Here is a 17031-nt window from a genome sequence, read left to right on the forward strand (position 1 = left end):
GCATTTATACAACAGTTCAATGGCATAATCGTGTGTGTATAAAAAAGATGAGAGTCTAAAAACCCTTTTGTATGAGGAACTACTTTCTTCCACCACTCATTCACATCTGCAGCTGACGTCAGAACAGCAGATACCATTGATACTTTATTAACGTCACTTTAGAGCTAGAATTTGAATGATTCTGTAGCGTAATATCTAAAGTGATGACAAAACAAGTGATTTTGCTCACATTTATACGGCTGAACGACATGAAATGCCATCAGTCCACAGAGATTTCCCAGTATTTCTCTGTTGCAATCGGGAGATCACAATAATTATCCCCCAAAACACCAAAGCAGCGCCAACACTACCTTATTATGCTGTCTCTGTCGCCATCTTGTGGACGGACAACGTCAACTGTCTTTGCTCTGCTCAATGACAGGTAAATGGCTGCCTATGTGGAATGAACCACCAACTTATCCAGCACATTTTACACAGCAGAAGGCCAATTCATGTATTTGGACTGTGGGGAAAACCAAAACATGGGGAGTACATGCAAACTCCACAGAGAAATGCCAACTGACCCAGCCGGGGCTTGATCCTGCAACCTTCTTGCTATGAGGCGATTGTGCTACCCACTGCACCACCGTGACACCCTAGTTATGGTTTCAACAATGTTAAATTAGTTAACAGATAGACCAAGAAAGTAAATAAAAATCACACACCAATTTTTTTTAAACATCTCACATTGTTTTTTTTTTGTTGTTGTTGTTGAAAGAACACATTGCATTTCTTTTATTTTAATGAGTAAGCAGCCATTAAACAAAGTAAGCTAAAACAATAGACATTTGTTGCAAAGAGGAACTTTCCCCATATTATATAAAATGGCATGTTTTCCAGTGAATCCTTTTAATCTGGCATGGTTTAATTTGCCATTCACAGCACAAAAACATGACAGTTTAATACCAAGAAGCCAGTTTTATTTGACAAATGTTTTCTCAATGTTTAACGTGAGACATAATTTCCATTACAGCTGGCTTACTTTATTTTACATTGAACTATTGGCAAAGTCACTGTATAGTCTATATTTTACAAAATCTCTTACAAAAGTTCCTCGCAAAGTTTCTTCCATCTGTTTCCAAGACCTGCTTCACTCTTTGTCAGCCAAATCATTCTGCTCGAAATACCTTTAACAGAGAGACGTGTGATTATACATCATAAAACCACCTGCACATATTTCAGGAAACACTAAATCGGGCCAAAACAGCACCATGTCAGTTACCTGGCAACAATACAGATCATCAAGTTAAGAGCTGACAAACGATCATCATCTTTGCTCTCCTGAAGAGGAAAAAAATAAAATAGTCTGTTTTATTCAGCCTATTTTAGGCTCTCAAAAACAAGCTTCAGTATTGCAGCTGCAGCCGAAGCGAGGCACGATCTGAGTGGTACCCTCAGCTTTTAATTCAGAGCAGAGTAAAATAAGTGTTTACCAGATTGGCACGCACTGCTGAGCACCGTCTTGCCAACTGTCTGATAAGGGAATGAGCTTCAGGAAGCAATGGTTTCTCAAGGCAAGCTAGTAATGCATATAGCCATCTGCCCTGTGGAGATAAAGATTAGTTTAAGCAACGCATAGTGAAAAATATGACTCAAAAATAGCTTTAAATTGTTGTTATAATACTATTTGAGCAATCTAGAAATGCTGAAAGTTCAAATGTGTCCAATTTTATTTTAGAGGTCTCCTACAGTAGTTTTAAATCCATCGAAACAATCAAATTAAATAAAGGCTAGGACACCAAATCAAAGGTCACTGTTATTTTTTTGTTATGAAATCCACCGGTCTTACTGCACCCAATCCGGTCTGAGCTGGGATCAAACCAGCGATTCTTTGTATGGGAGTCGGTTGCTCTAACAAGGAGGCTAAAGACCATGGCCTCTAGCGTCTGTTGCTAGAGCACCTTTAGAGGTCAGAAGAGTGAGATTTACCTGCATAGAGCTTCGCTAGCTGGCCTCCATTACACTCACCCCCCTAAACATCACTCCCATCCCAGACAAGCCCCCACATGTGAAAAATACGGCTCAATAATAGCTTTAAATTGTTGTTATAATACTATTTGAGCAATCTAGAAGTGCTGAAAGCTCAAAAGTGTCTAAGTTTATTTTGGGAGGTCTCCTACCGTAGTTTTAAATACTACTGTAGGAGTATTTAACTCCTACCAACTTCTATGTTACCGACTTCCATGCAAAGTATCGTTGGTTCAATCCCAGCCCAGACCGAGTTGGGTGCAGTAGGACCGGTTGGTTACATGTGGGGGCTCGTCCGGGATGGGAGTGAGGTTTAGGGGGGTGAGTGTAACGGAGGCCAGCTAGCGTAGAGCACCTTTAGAGGTCAGAGGAGATTCTTTGTTTAGGAGTCAGTTGCTCTAACAAAGAGGCTAAAGACCTCGGCCTCGAGCGTCTTTCGCTGGAGCACCTTTAGAGGTCAGAGGAGTGAGACTGCATAGAATGAGATTTACCTGCATAGAGCTTCGCTAGCTGGCCTCCATTACACTCACCCCCCCTAAATCTCACTCCCATCACAGACAAGCCCCCACATGTAACCCACCAGTCCTACTGCACCAAACCCGTGCTGAGCTGGAATCGAACCAGCGATTCTTTGCATGGGAGTCAGTTGCTCTAACAAGTAGGCTAAGGACCATGGCCTTGAGCATCTGTCGCTAGAACACCTATAGGTCAGAGTGAGGTTTACCAGCAGAGCACTACGCTAGCTGGCCTCAGTTACACTTATATAGCCAATGTTTGTTCTGTAATTTTAATAAATGTATAAAGTTATTATATATTGTATTTTATTTAATAATAATACTGAAGATGATTTAAAAAACATTATGAAATCACCATAACATATTTAATTGAAGCATCAGAATCTGCGATACTTGTCTTGAAATACTTGGTATCGGACCAGAAAGAAAGTTATTGATATCGCCCATCCCTAACGCTTTGAGTGTCCCAGCCTTAACAGCACTAGCTCTTTTCTCCGTGTCTAAAATGGTTTGGTCAGAGATACGGTTTTGGTAAATTCCTCCTTTCTGAGAGCCTGCTCTACTGAGATTGGTCAGAGAATTGACCATGACAGACTTGAGATCGGTCGACCAATTGTACCTTGTGTCAGAAATCAAATGCTTATTCTAAAAAATGCTGGGTTATTTTAATCCAATGCTAGGTCAAATGTTAACATATGGTCAATAGTTTGGTTTCAAAAGTAATTTAAATGTAATTGAAATAAATTAACCCAGTTTTGAGTTTGTAAAAATGCGACCCAAAGTGTGGCTAAAACAACCCAGCCTCTAAAATTCTAAATAAATACATTTTTATTATAAAAAAAAAAAGATATGTTAATAAATATGATCATATTTGACTTCATCTCGAGCGGCATCATCAGCACTCTAAAAAACTAATAAAAATTCTGGGTGGTTTTAACCCAATGCTGGGTCAAATATGGACAAAGCCAACAGTTGGGTTAAAAAGGTAATTTAAATATAATTCAAAAAAATTAACCCAATTTTGAGTTTGTCTAAATTTGACCCAAAGTGTGGTTAAAACAACCAAGATCTAAATCTAAAATTCACAAATTCTAAATAAATAAATATTATTTAAAAAAAAGATGCATTGATAAATATTTCCATATTTTAATTTAATCTCCAGAGGCTTCCTCGGCACTCTAAAACAATATAAAAATATTTCTGGGTGGTTTTAACTCAATGTTGGGTCAAATATGGACAAAGCCAACAGTTTAATTTTAATTCAAATAATTTAACCCAATTTTGAGTTTTACCCAAAGTGTAGCTAAAACAACCCAGCCTTTAAAATTCTAAATAAATAAATATAAACTTAAAAGATAAAGTATATGTCAATAAATATTACCATATGTGAATTCCATCTCCAGAGGCTTCCACAACTAAAACACTATAAATAATTTTGGGTTGCTTTAACCCAACATTGGGCCAAATATGGAATAGAAATGACACTTTTTAACCAAATGGTTAGGTTTTTAGAGTGTGTACACAATCATTTTGTACTGTATCAGCCAAAGACTGCCACTATGCATTACGTAAGTCTAATAAATGAGTGTTCTTTTGGGAAAAAAAGTAACCATTTCTTATCCTCTTAGATCTCTGAAACATTGCAGACCTTTTAAATTCACAACAGCTACAGTACATTATAAACTACTTGTAAGGTAATGTGGAAACACACACAAAAGGCACACTTTCAAAACTAACATATATATTTGTCAATAACATTTAGAGTGAACATATCATTAAGCATATTTCAGAAATACACTTTTCACTTACCAACTGTGGAACAAAGTCTCTCTCTTCAAACCAATTAATTAAATACTCAAGCACAGCAGAGACGGTTGACTGAACAGAGAATGCAATGAAATGACAATTTATTATTTATCAGACTATATGTCAAATACATGATACACAATAACCACAGCTGCTATCAATCGAAAGTTACCTGGCTTAGTTTGCTGACAATACTCAGGAAAGGTGGGAAACCGGTCTAATAAAAAGGGAAATCAACAATATTTATTCACTGAAAATTGCTCAAATAATGTCAAAAAAACATATTATACTTAAGGGGTCAGTTCACACAAAATTCAAATCTGATGTTAATTTACTAAAGCCATCCAAAATGTAGTTTTTCTGCTCACACTTTATTTTAATCTTTAACAAATGCTATAAACCAAAACTTTTAGCTCAATAAATTACTAATTAGCGGTTTATTAATAGTTATTAATGTTGTCGTTTTGTTTAGGTATTGGGATGTAAAATAAGATCATACTTTATAAGTGCTAATAAACAGTTAATATCTTAATAATAGGCAGGTAACAAGCCAGTAGTAAATGGTGCGAATTGTTACTTAAACTAAAGTGTTACCGGTTCTCTTTAGTAGAACATTAAAGAGGATTTTCAGCTGAAACCGTGGGTTCTGGTGATTTATAAAAATACATGTCAATGGCTATCAGCACTTTGAGAGTCTTAAAAAAAAAATATAAGCCATTTTTCCATTATAGTGTCGCACGGTATTCTTTGCTTAAGCATTTTTTGCCGAGCTGATCCAGCACAGTAAGCATGAACACGATGTTGTTTTCCATTGTGATGCTCTCTGGAATGTAATACAAATGCGTCAATCATTGCCTTGGTAATGCAAGTGTAATGTATACACCTCTACAGATGAGAATCAGACATTTCTGTTTTGGGCACTCCTTTTTTACTTATATTTACTTCACTGAATAACAAAAAAAAAAAATAGTAATAATGATAAATAAATGACTAGCGCACTTCTGCTTAGCCAGCTATGGAGAAATTGGCAGCCAGGAAACAGAGTGGAGACATCATGCATACACACTCTCTACCAGTCCAGCATGATTCAGCACAGTTGTCTAACCGTTTCTGGAATTCTGAGCCAAGTACGACTTTTAATTTTGCCGTGCCATTTTCCATTCACCAGGCTCCCATTGAAACACAAATAAAACCATACCTGAGTGTTTTTAAAACGGTTTGTCAAGATTGTCTAAAAGCCGCTATACAGACACAACAAGATTGAAACTTGTGGCTCCATTGATGTCTTATGAAATGAAACAGTCATAACAAAAATGGATCATTTACAACATGATTAACCAGAGTCTCAGCCCTGAGTGTATTTATTACAGTTTCAAGAGTTCACACTTAGCTATTGCTTGATACTTATTGCAAGTTTGGCATGCTGTCCTGGGAGAGAACCCTGAGCTCGGACATACTTGTGCCCAGGGCTCCCGCCTGATCGTATAGCATAGAAGGGGGTCTGAGATCAGGTAGATCTTAAGAGCTCCCCCTGGTAGGAAGAGATGGGGAGGATTCTTCAAAAAAGAAGATAAGGGAGGTAAGACAAACTGGGCTATTTATTGTAGACTTTGATTCATCTGATTGGTTTATCGATGATTGTTGATGCGGGACCAGCTGTGATCAATCAAATTACATGATGCCTTTGAAATTAACTTATAAAACTTCACGTAAAGTACAAATATTCCTGGAGCTTAAAGAGGCACTTTACCATAAAAATTTATTTACTTAATATTTACTCACGCTCAAGTAGTTCCGAGCCATTCTTTTCTTCTGTTGAACACAAAAGAAGATATTTTGAAGAATGCTGAAAACCATTGACATCCATAGCACACTCTCAGAAATAAAGTACGCGAGCTGTCACTGGGGTGGTACCTTTTCAAAAGGTACATATTTGTACTTGAAGGGTCCATATTGGTACCTCAAAAGTATATATTAGTACCTAAAAATATTAAGAGGAACACTATTGTAATTTTTAGGTACTAATATGTACCCTTGAGGTATTAATATTAATATATTAATATACAAATTTGTAGTTTTTGAAAAGGTACCACCCCAGTGACAGCTTGTGTCCCTTTATTTCTGAGAGTGTAGAAATAACAAATACTATGGAAGTCAATGGTTACAGGTTTTCAGCTTCCTTAAAAATATCTTCTTTTGTGCTTGACAGAAGAAAGAAACTCAAACAGGTTTAAAACCAGTGAAGGGTGAGTAAATCAGGACCGAATTTGTGTAAACTATCTCTTTAAGACCTCAGTGTCATCTCATCATCAAGAGCCATGAGTATTAATATTTTTTCATTTCAAAGTGCTGGTTGGCATTAAGATGCATTTTATCACCAAAGACCATAATTTCACCTAAAATGTATATTATATTGCCAAAAATTTATTAGTAAATACACAGTAATCACAGTAAATCACAGCAAATTATCATTTTGTGTGAACTATCCCTTTAATATAATCTATTTACAATCTATATCACAGTGTATAATGATCTAATGAAGGGTAAATTAGTACCTTGACATAATCGAGTCCCGGATTTACACTGTCTTCTTCTTTCAGCTGAATCTCAAGACAAACATTCTCACCCAAGCAAAACCTTTTCCATCCATCTTCATCCTCAGTTTTAGGCTAAAAGGAAAAAAAGTCTTTAAGCACATTTTTTCAGATTACATTTATGCCCATTAATAAATAAAGTCTTACCATGACAACATTATCATCCAAAAACTGAGCTTTCCAATGTTGACGATGCTTGTTCACACTCTGAAACGAGAAATGTATGGATGACTAAAAAAAACTAATTCTACATAGTCTAAAAGTACTTAAAGGGATAGCTCACCCAAACAATTTACTCATTATTTACTCTCCCTCAAGTGGTTTTAAACCTTTTTGAGTTTCTTTCCTCTGTTGAATCTAAATATATATTATAATAAATAAATAAATTTAATTCATCTAGAAGTTTAATTCAACATAGAAGTTCTAGTTAATTTAAACAGTGTCAGTCTAGTTTACAGAGTTGAAGTTCAGTTTAGTTCAATTCGGTGTGGTTTAAATTTCACTGCTGAAAGTCCAAACACTGAAGAGCAAATCCATCGATGCGCAGCTCCACAAGTCCCAAACCAAGCAAGCCAGTAGCGAGGAACAAACTTCAGCAAGTGACGAAAGAAGCAAAAAAACCTAGAGAGAAACCAGGCTCAGTTGGGCATGACCATTTCTCCTCTGGCCAAACGTCTTGTGCAGAGCTGCAGTCTAGGCTCTGGACATTCATTGCGGAGAAGCTGCAGGTGTGAGTAGGTCACCGGAGGGTGTACAGGCTAGCCCACAAGATCAATGTGAAGACTCATCTGTCAATAGGTCTTTCATGAATCACTCTCATGCTCTTCACTCCTCCATGACCGCCACAGAATCTGCTCAGGATACGGCCTGGTCCAGGGTTATAGAGACCTCTAGAAGTCTTCTATGGTTGGCATAATCTCTTTATAGAACTTGGATCACATCAATGGCGCTGCACAATCTCTAGAGTCCTTGGGATGAGTATCCCCATGTGGAAATTTTGAAGAAAGCTTAAAAACTGTAACTATTGACTTCCATGGTAGGAAAAATAAATACAATGGAAGTCAATGATTACAGGTTTCCAGCTTTCTTCAAAATGCACGTAAATGATGACAGAATGAAAAATAAAATGGGAATTCTGTCATAATTTACTCATCCTTTACTTTGAACAAAGCTGGAAACCTGTTTTTAGATTCTTTCATCTGTTAAAGACAAGAAGTTATTCTGAAAAATGTTGGAAAGCGGTAACCATTGACTTCCATAATATTTATTTTTCTTACTATGGAAGTCAATGGTTACAGGTACTACTAAGGGCGTACTCACACTATGCTATCCCTGGCCTGGTTGGATAAGGTGTGCCAAACCTCGGTACACTTGTGTTTTGGCGCTGTACGCTTGTAGTGTGAGTGCAAAGGGTGCCTGAGCCCGAAAGTGAAGATGAGACGTGACTTTTACGGGACTGTTTCATTTGGATTTATTAAGCATTCTTACTGTTCAATGAACACAAACTGTCGTAGATTATTAAAGACGCAAAACCCTCACTGCACGACAGCTGCACTTTTAGCAAACCTCCTAATTCCTGCAGCACGAGGACTTTATGATAGTTTATGAGTGTCAAAAGTGGCTGATCTGATGAAACATTTGACTGCGTGTCACTACTAAACTACTAAACTACTAAAACGATATAACTAAAGAAATCTCCACTGTGCTGAGCAGAAGCGCTTACTAAACAGTGCATCATTGATGACGTAAGCATGCTCAGGCCTGAATGTAATGTGACTGCAGGCCATCGGGGGAGACGGAAGGGGGGGACAAGCATGCTTTGTCCCTTTTCAAGGCAACTGTACATAGTGAGAGTATGCCCTAACATTATTCAAAATATCTTGTTTTGTGCTCAACAGAAAAAAGAATCTCCCACTTGAATAATGGTAATATTCATAAATAAGTAAATCTTCATTTTTTTTGTGTGAACTTTCTCTTTAAAGAAACCAGTGCGGTGAATACTGAACACCTGTCTGACTTCTGAAAATCTGCTGACTTGTTGCTGCTGCCATTTAAAGCTGGGTGAAAAGCCCTCAGGTGCAGCAAGACAACCTGTGATCTGAGACAAAAAAAAAATCAGTGCACAATTATATTACCCATTACAGAATTTATAACGGATTATTTGTCTGTCCCATTTCTCACTCACAGACACATTCACTGACTGTTTCTTCAGCTTCTTTGGATCAATTTGTGCCACAACGACATCTGGGCAAAGAGATGCTTCCCTCCTGTTAAAATATATACAGTAGTCAACATTTGAAGTGTGTCAATACCTTTCATTAAAGTTATTCTAAAACTACTGAACTACACCCATTCTTGTCTTGGAACTATAATGTTCATTGTATAAGGGATAAAGTCAAGTATGGTTTTCATCAAAACAAAAAAAGAAATGGTAATACATCTTTAAAGTTTTTTCCTGCTACATTAAAATGTGTAAAATGAACTAGAATATATTTTTACAGACAATATTTACAGTAATCAGCCACTAAATTCAGTGTAATAGTAGTTTTATTGACCAAAAGCATTAAAGTACAACCTCAAAACACTAAATCATGTATACCTTTATATTTTGTCAGTGCCACTATCCTTCAGATCACTCGTTTTAATAATTTGTCAGCAATACCATTTTAATATAATATTTTTTTTATTAAATGAATAAACTGGTATTGTTTATATTAATAAAACTAGGCATGTTAACAGACTACAAGCTGAAAGACAACTAAACATTACTTCATCCACATTTTGACATTTTATTCTTACACATTATCTGAAACATTCAATCAGGCACTTTTACTCACATTTATTATGCTTTACATGTTTGTGCAACAGTTCTGTCCAGTTCTTGAATCTTTAATATTACATAAGATATTAAAGTAATATCCGCACTCGTACAGTCTCTTCACACTTGTGTATTACACTGCCCACACGAGTTGCAAGCAGAGGACTACAGTTTGACAAATCATTACAGAACAGGCAATTCTCGTTTGTATTTTGTAGTGCTATATTTATACCACAGTAATCTGGAAAGGTTTTCTTTGCGTTGCCTTTTTCAGGTTAATTATTCTGATCTCCCCATTGCAGAGAAATACTGGGAAATCGCTGTAGACTGATGGCACTTCATGCCGTTCAGCCTTATAATCCTAAAATGTGAGCAAAATAATCTGCTTTGTCATCACTTTAGATATTACGCTAGAGAATCATTCAAATACTAGCTCTAAAGTGACGTTGGTGAAGTAGCAACAGTTTCTGCTGTTCTGATGTCAGCTGCAGATGCGTATGAACGATGAAAAAGTAGTTCCTCTTAAAAAAGGGTTTTTGAGACTCTCTGTGTTTGATTTTCTTTTATATACACGATTATGCCATCAAACTGTTGTATAAATGGAATATCACACTCATAGCAGTGCCATATTACTGTATATCGTCACTTGTGGGACACTAAGGCACATGGCCTGCACCCTCAAGCCAACGCACACCTCCCACCAGTGCCAATATATAGCCATATCGCACTGCTATGAATGTGATATTGCTTATTTAAAAAAAACACTTCTGTACATTTATTTAATGCAAACACTAAACTGTCATTGACCCATACCTTTATAGTAAAATAATCACCAAACTATAAGCAAATAAAGTTTAAAACATCAAAAATATAAAGCAGGTTTTAAAGTGGCTGTATTAATGAACATGAACAACATATATTCAATATTGAGGTAAAGTTGGTTTTATATTTGCACATTCGAACATTCTCCTTAACAAAATCATTTCTGAAAAGTATTCTTTGCCAATTGTAAATAAGGAAACCATATTAACAGCCAATGACTACCAAAGTACAACCTTGTTCAGTCAATTAAATAGTGTTAATGTGGTTTTGAACTCATACTTGGAACTTGGAAAGTGTACTGAAAATCATACTCAAGTAAAAGTACCATTACTTGCCTAAAAACGTAGTGCAAGTAGAGTAAAAGTATCTGATGTAAGTATTACTCATGAGTACGAGTAAAACATAGCCCTTTTAAAAGTACTCAAGAGTAGTGAGTTTTACGCTGGAAAAGGTTGATGCATTTACATGTAATTTGTGCATGTGTGTGTGTATTACTAATATTCTGTAGTGCATTTAGTTATTGTTTAAGGCCATTTCAGGCATCATACAGTGGACATCTGCCATCTTCTCATCAGTGACACGCAATCTAAACAGTCTCTGGGTCATTGCGTGTCAAGCAGGGGTGCCCAAATTCCTTGAGGGCCAGTGTCCTGCAGATTTTAGCTCCATCCACAATTAGACACACCAAAACCAAATAATCAAGCTGTAATGTATCTTCTTGAACACTTTTAATGCTTCCACCCAGATCATTACAAACACACATTATCCCAATACACCACATAATTCATAAATGCACGAGGAAAGCAATCCAAAAGTTTTCAATATACATAATTGCGTAAACATTTTAAATGCATTTATGCAAGATGCATAAGTGTGCGCATTTAGGAAATATTTAGCTTTTTACTTTTGAATTTATGAATTGTGTTTTGATTTTATGAATTAGAGTAGTGGATTTATGAATTGTGCTGTGCAATTATGGATTTTATGAATGCAAATGTATTATTTTTTTTAGACTGATCTGGCTCCATATTTTTCACTCTACTTTGAATATTCACTCTGAAAGAGCATGTAAGTAACGTATGACTTCGAAACAACATTAGCACCATTTAATTGACTAAACAATGGTGTACTTCGGTAGTCATTGGCTGCTAATATGATTTCCTTATTTAACGTACAATTTGAATAGTTTTATGAAATAATATTATTAAGGAGAAAGCTCGAATGTGCGAACATAAAACCCACTTTACCTCATTAGCAGAAAGACTTACTGGACAAATCTGAGATATTCCTGAGGGTTTCTGGGCGGCTCGGTTAGATTATAGTCCTCTGTGTCGCAGGAATCCACTGGCAGGAGTCTGGGCATCAACTCCTCGGCGTCTGACTTCATGCCTTTGGCTTATTTTTAATCACGATCAACAAAATGAATCAACACGCTCACTATGACGCGCATTTCTCTCCATTTTGAAAACATTGGACACGATGATGACGATCAACACACGCGACGGTATTTTTATTCACTCGCTTCCAACTGGAAAGATGTGTAGCGACATCTGTTGTTTAGGAGACGTGTGAAGGGGAATATAACATAAAATGGTGGAGAAATATTGTAGAATATTCCAATAGTATCTAGATGCAGCCTTTATGATGCAAGCTGAGATTGCGTCGCTCATAGATGCAATTTCAGACACAATAGAGCAGGGGTGTCCAAACTCGGTCCTGGAGGGCCGGTGTCCTGCTGAGTTTAGCCCCAACTTGCTTTAACAAACCTGCCAGGAAGTTTCTAGTATATCTAGTAACAGCTTGATCTGGTTCAGGTGGGTTTGATTAGGGTTGGAGCTAAACTCTTCAAGACACCAGCCCTCCAGGACCGAGTTTTTTTTTTTTTTTTTTTGCATTCCTTTTTGTGTTGCTTTAAGCAGCAGCTCTGATTCATTACAGCTATCCGTTCTGTAGTACCAGTAGGCCTATTCCATAAAATTTCCATTGTCTAAGTAAAATCCATGCGTGGAGTGTACATCTTTTTTTTTCTTTTTTTTTTTTCTTTTTTAATGCTCCAGGACCGAGTTTGGACACCCCTGCAATAGACCTAGTGACATCACTGTGATAGTTAGGGGTGGAGTTAGGTGAGCACATAAAAAAGCATTGGCTGCAGCTCAAATTGCATCTGCACCGAGTCTGCAGCCAGACCCCTCAGTTCTAATTCTGCCTTTAAACACTCATAATGAAATCGGAATTATTTATTTCAGTTATGCAGTCTGCTTTTTTCGTGTCCATTTGGAAGAATTATTATACTAAAAACAAGAATATACATAAAAAGTCAGATTTTTATTTAAAAAAAAAGTTATATCTATTCTAATCAGCAGCTTTTAAGGTATAGTTAATGTAAAAAAAAAAATTCATACCATGTTTTATCATGCTGCGTTAATTTCTGATTTTGAAAATGAGAAACTAGGCTATAAAGGGGCTAAGCCGAAGGCAAATGAATGAAACAAGGCTAACAAAATGTATTAAAATTACTAGTAATTTAATTCAGCCCTTTTCATTTTATACGTATGATTGCTCAAAAACAGTTCAAATTTATATGTATATCTACAACACAGGCAGCATGGTGGTCTCGCCTCACAGCAAGAAGGTTGCTGCTTCAAGCCTCGGCTGGGCCAGTTGGCATTTCTGTGTGGAGTTTGCATTTTCTCCCATATACTAATTATCATATTATCATATTATCATCATCATCCTTATCATAATATTCACATCTAGCAAGAGATAAAAGCTGTCTGTATGTAAAAACAATACATATCAAAAAATAAAATAAAAATAAAATAAAAACTGACCTGCCCACATTTAAAAGAATGATATGGTCTTTTTGGCATTTGCCAGAATTGACAGATGGCCACTCCACCCCTGTCTCTATTCGCGTGGGTTTCCTCTGGGTGCTCTGGTTTCTCCACAAGTCCAAAGACAGGCGCTATAGGTCAATTGGGTAAGCTAAATTGTCTGTAGCGTATGTGTGTGAATGAGTGTGTGTGTGTGTGTGGATGTTTCCCAATGATGGGTTGCAGCCGGAAGGGCATCCGCTGCGTAAAACATATGCTGGATAAGTTAGTGGTTCATTCCGCTGTGGTGACCCCGGATTAATAAAGTGACACTAAGCCGAAAACAAAATGAACGAATGAATGAATCTAACAACACAACATCAAAACAGTAGCTAAAATATTACACTGGAAAGCTCTTTACAATTTTTTTACTCACATAAACATTCTACTTTCTCATGAAAAATAATTCATGCTGCAATGATTTGTCAAACTGGCATATTCATATCTAAAAGTGACCCAAACTAAGAACATATAACTTTTTTATATAAAAAATAGGATAAATATAATATAGTTTGATGTTATGATTTTACAAAGGCATTTTAACACAGTGTATCATCCATGTTATAGCAAAGGTTTAATCACTGCAATGAAACTCTAAGGCTGAAAATAATTCTGAAACATCGACCATGATTACAAACTGATAAATGAATGAGGTTTTGTGCTGCAGGCAGAACTTCAGACTCTGCAGACCTTTGCTCAGTCGGTCAGTCCTATCAGTAATCTCCCATTTAAAGACAATATAACAGAGCTGACATTACTCAGATGCATAATCCAATTTGTCATGTTAAATATGTATTCAAAAAGCACTAAGATCTATTAAATATAAAACTACAACTACTAGCCTAAGTCCTGAAGTGGATTTTATTAATCAACCAGTTGTTACTGCTTCTAGCCTACAATATCATTGCATTCATAAATCTTTGATGATAATGAGGAACTGCATTCTAACACAAGCATGTGTTATTGTAACAAGATTACAATTATTATAAAAATACCATCTGTGTTGATTTTGTTGGAATAATTTTTTAGTATTATGTATTTTTTACGCACAGTCTAAACAAACATGACTTTAAAACAGATTCAGATCTTTTGTTTGTGATTGTGTGAGTAACTTGGGAATGAAGGGCTCCACCCTCTTCAACTTATTTGCATTTAAAAAGACACACAAGCAGCATATTTTTCCTCCCACATAAAAAAAGGCATTTAAAGCAAGAAATAATACAAGATCAGCAAGATATTTTGAGACTACTGAAAAGACATTCTGGTAAAAGCATAACACGAACCCCTTTAAAATATGTGTGAACCGGAATACTTTTATTCCAGTATGTTGATGTACTTCCAACTTAAATGGAATATTGAGTAGGGGGCGGGGCTTTCCCATCATTCTCTTGTAGCAAACTAATGGTAAAAGGGACAAACCAGCCTGATCTCATGAGGAAGATCCCCCAGTCCAAAGATATGCGCTATAAATGAATTGAATAAACTAAATTGGCCGTAGCATGTGTCAATGAGTGAGTGTGTGGGTGTTTCCCAGTACTGGGTTGCAGCTAAAGTGCATCCGCTATGTAAAACATATAAGTTGGCGGTTCCACTGTGGTGACCTCTAATAAATAAGTGACTAAGCCGAAGGAAAATTAATGAATAAATAATAAGGTTCAAAAACACTTTATTATTTACTATAAATTACTAGAATAACTTTCATGGGTTTTTTATGTACAGGCTTCACAAAATCCCAAACATTGCAGAGAAAAAAAGTCCTCCTGAAGACTTTAAGGGCAACACATGCACTTAATACACAAATACACTTCAATTAACATACATGCCTGTAGGCAGGGGGGGTTCAGGTGGTTCAAACGAACCACCCCCCACGGCCAAAAGGTCCAGAATTTGTCCTTTTAATTTTTTATGTAACCGAATATTATATAATAAATATTATATAATTAATATATTTATATATTTTAAATATATATTGTAATAAAGTGTCATTTTAAACACGTGTTTTTGAGGCTGTTTGGTCACTTCATTCGTTTTATTCTGATTGGATATAAATCCGATCGCTCAAACCACTTCAAAAGGTGATCTGGGACCCACCCTCACTGACAAAGATGAATTTGTCCAATATATGATCAGATTTGTCCTATTTTGACTGCTATGCCATCATTAATAATAAAAATAATCCATCGAATAAGGCTTTAAGACCAAACGGAATCATTTGCCGGCTGTTGCTTTGGTGGGACTATAATCTGATGCAAGATAAGTCTTCTTTCAATAAAAAGGTGTGAAGCACCAGAAGCGGACCATATTAAATTAATTTGAATATATTGGCAATTGGCTATTGTTGATATGCAGGAATTTTCAAATGTACTTTTTTTAGCCAAAGAGGCTAGAACAATTCAGAAGAATTAATTATTATTATTATTATTATTATTATTATTATTATTATTATTATTATTATTATTATTATTATTATATGTTTAAATGATTATTTTTTATTGAAATGCCCAATTGCGACTGAGGACAGTTGAATGTGCTGACCAGTTTGTTTTTTGTCTAATAAATGATAGTAGGCTACAGTTTTTTACTTTAAAACTTTAACAGATTGCTATTTTTTCCTAATGATATATGATATAATTAATTTGTATTTTAAAAATGAGTCATGTTTTAATTTTTTAATTGCAATTTTTAGGAAATATTTTTAGTGCATCAAAAAGTGTGGTTTCGATGACATCTAGCTCGATGACTAGCTAATCCAGCAAACAAAATGTCACTAAAATGCACTGTAACTGCAAAAAGGTCCACTTTTTGAGAAAAAAAGAACCACCCCTTTCACCAGGCTGGCTACGGGCCTGACATACATACAACATACGTACACAGACGTCACCTATTTAATATATAACTGCATGCTTATATATAACTTTAACTCTTAAAAGCTATTAGTTGCTAGTTAATTAGTTAAAGTTATTAGTAACTAATAAAGTTATGGCAAATAATAACCTCCACTTTTCTGCTTCTGACTGTAATCCAATAAGGTGGGCCTTTTGTAAGGCTGCTTTGAAATAGCAATAATTGTGAAAAGCGCTGTACAAAAACACTTGAATTGAATTGAATAGTTTAACATTGTGAAATCAGATTTGGAAGTGGCTTTGGTTCAGTGTAGGATTGAGATGTGGCTTGTGTGGCGATGTTAATGATTTACTGACAGTAACCTCTAATCCAATCTCAGCCTGTCAGACTGTGATCTCCGTGGACTAGCTCATTCACAGACAAGACGGAGAGAATGACATTCAGCTGGGATTTAGCTCGTCTTTCTCTCTGACTGCTGGATTTGTAAAAAATGTACACAAAGACACTGATCTATTGAGGAATTGCCGGATAAATCCAAACATGGCAGCTGTACATTCATTCATTCTGTTTCAAATGTTCTTCGGATTTTTCCACCAAGGTTTGGCTTTGATTTCAGACTACAAAATATGTGGAGATCCAGAGTGTGAAAGTAAGATCTTTATTTAAATACTCTGTAAATAGAAAAGATTAGAGTTTAACTGTGGTTTACCTGTTTATGAATGTATTATTTGATATAAAGTCATTTTCATGTG

General features: G+C 36.0%; 2 protein-coding genes across 6 annotated transcripts in view; one reads left to right on the forward strand and one right to left on the reverse strand.

The window, feature by feature from the left end:
- Nucleotides 1-937: 937 nt before the first annotated feature.
- Nucleotides 938-12032, reverse strand: gemin2 (gem (nuclear organelle) associated protein 2). The gene is made up of 10 exons (XM_056476930.1): nt 11831-12032; nt 9108-9189; nt 8931-9020; nt 7070-7129; nt 6884-6997; nt 4501-4545; nt 4332-4400; nt 1473-1583; nt 1262-1320; nt 938-1166 (listed from the first exon to the last, which is right to left on the reverse strand). The coding sequence occupies exons 1-10, from the start codon at nt 11947-11949 to the stop codon at nt 1130-1132; spliced, it is 786 nt and encodes a 261-aa protein (XP_056332905.1). The 5' UTR covers nt 11950-12032; the 3' UTR covers nt 938-1129.
- A 4703-nt stretch (nt 12033-16735) lies between these two features.
- The window catches only part of ctage5 (CTAGE family, member 5), a 41662-nt gene continuing 41366 nt past the window's right edge, over nt 16736-17031 (forward strand). The window contains exon 1 of one of the 5 annotated variants that reach the window (XM_056476650.1): nt 16736-16928. In XM_056476650.1, coding sequence (XP_056332625.1) covers nt 16820-16928 — 109 coding nt within the window. In that variant the 5' untranslated portion in view covers nt 16736-16819. The remainder of the gene's footprint in view (nt 16929-17031) is intronic. The other 4 variants (XM_056476649.1, XM_056476651.1, XM_056476652.1 and 1 more) reach the window with 4 other exon arrangements.

This window comes from Danio aesculapii, chromosome 17, assembly GCF_903798145.1.
Source record: "Danio aesculapii chromosome 17, fDanAes4.1, whole genome shotgun sequence".
In the NCBI taxonomy this organism is placed as follows: domain Eukaryota; kingdom Metazoa; phylum Chordata; class Actinopteri; order Cypriniformes; family Danionidae; genus Danio; species Danio aesculapii.

Bases quoted from the DNA above. Each gene is read 5' to 3' on its own strand.
- gemin2 (XM_056476930.1), bottom strand. From the start codon at position 11,949: ATGAAGTCAGACGCCGAGGAGTTGATGCCCAGACTCCTGCCAGTGGAT. The intron at 9,021-9,107 runs GTGAGTGAGAAA...TTTTTGTCTCAG, and splicing joins AACAGTCAGTGAATGTGTCT to ATCACAGGTTGTCTTGCTGC. The intron at 4,401-4,500 runs GTAACTTTCGAT...TTCTCTGTTCAG, and splicing joins TTGTCAGCAAACTAAGCCAG to TCAACCGTCTCTGCTGTGCT.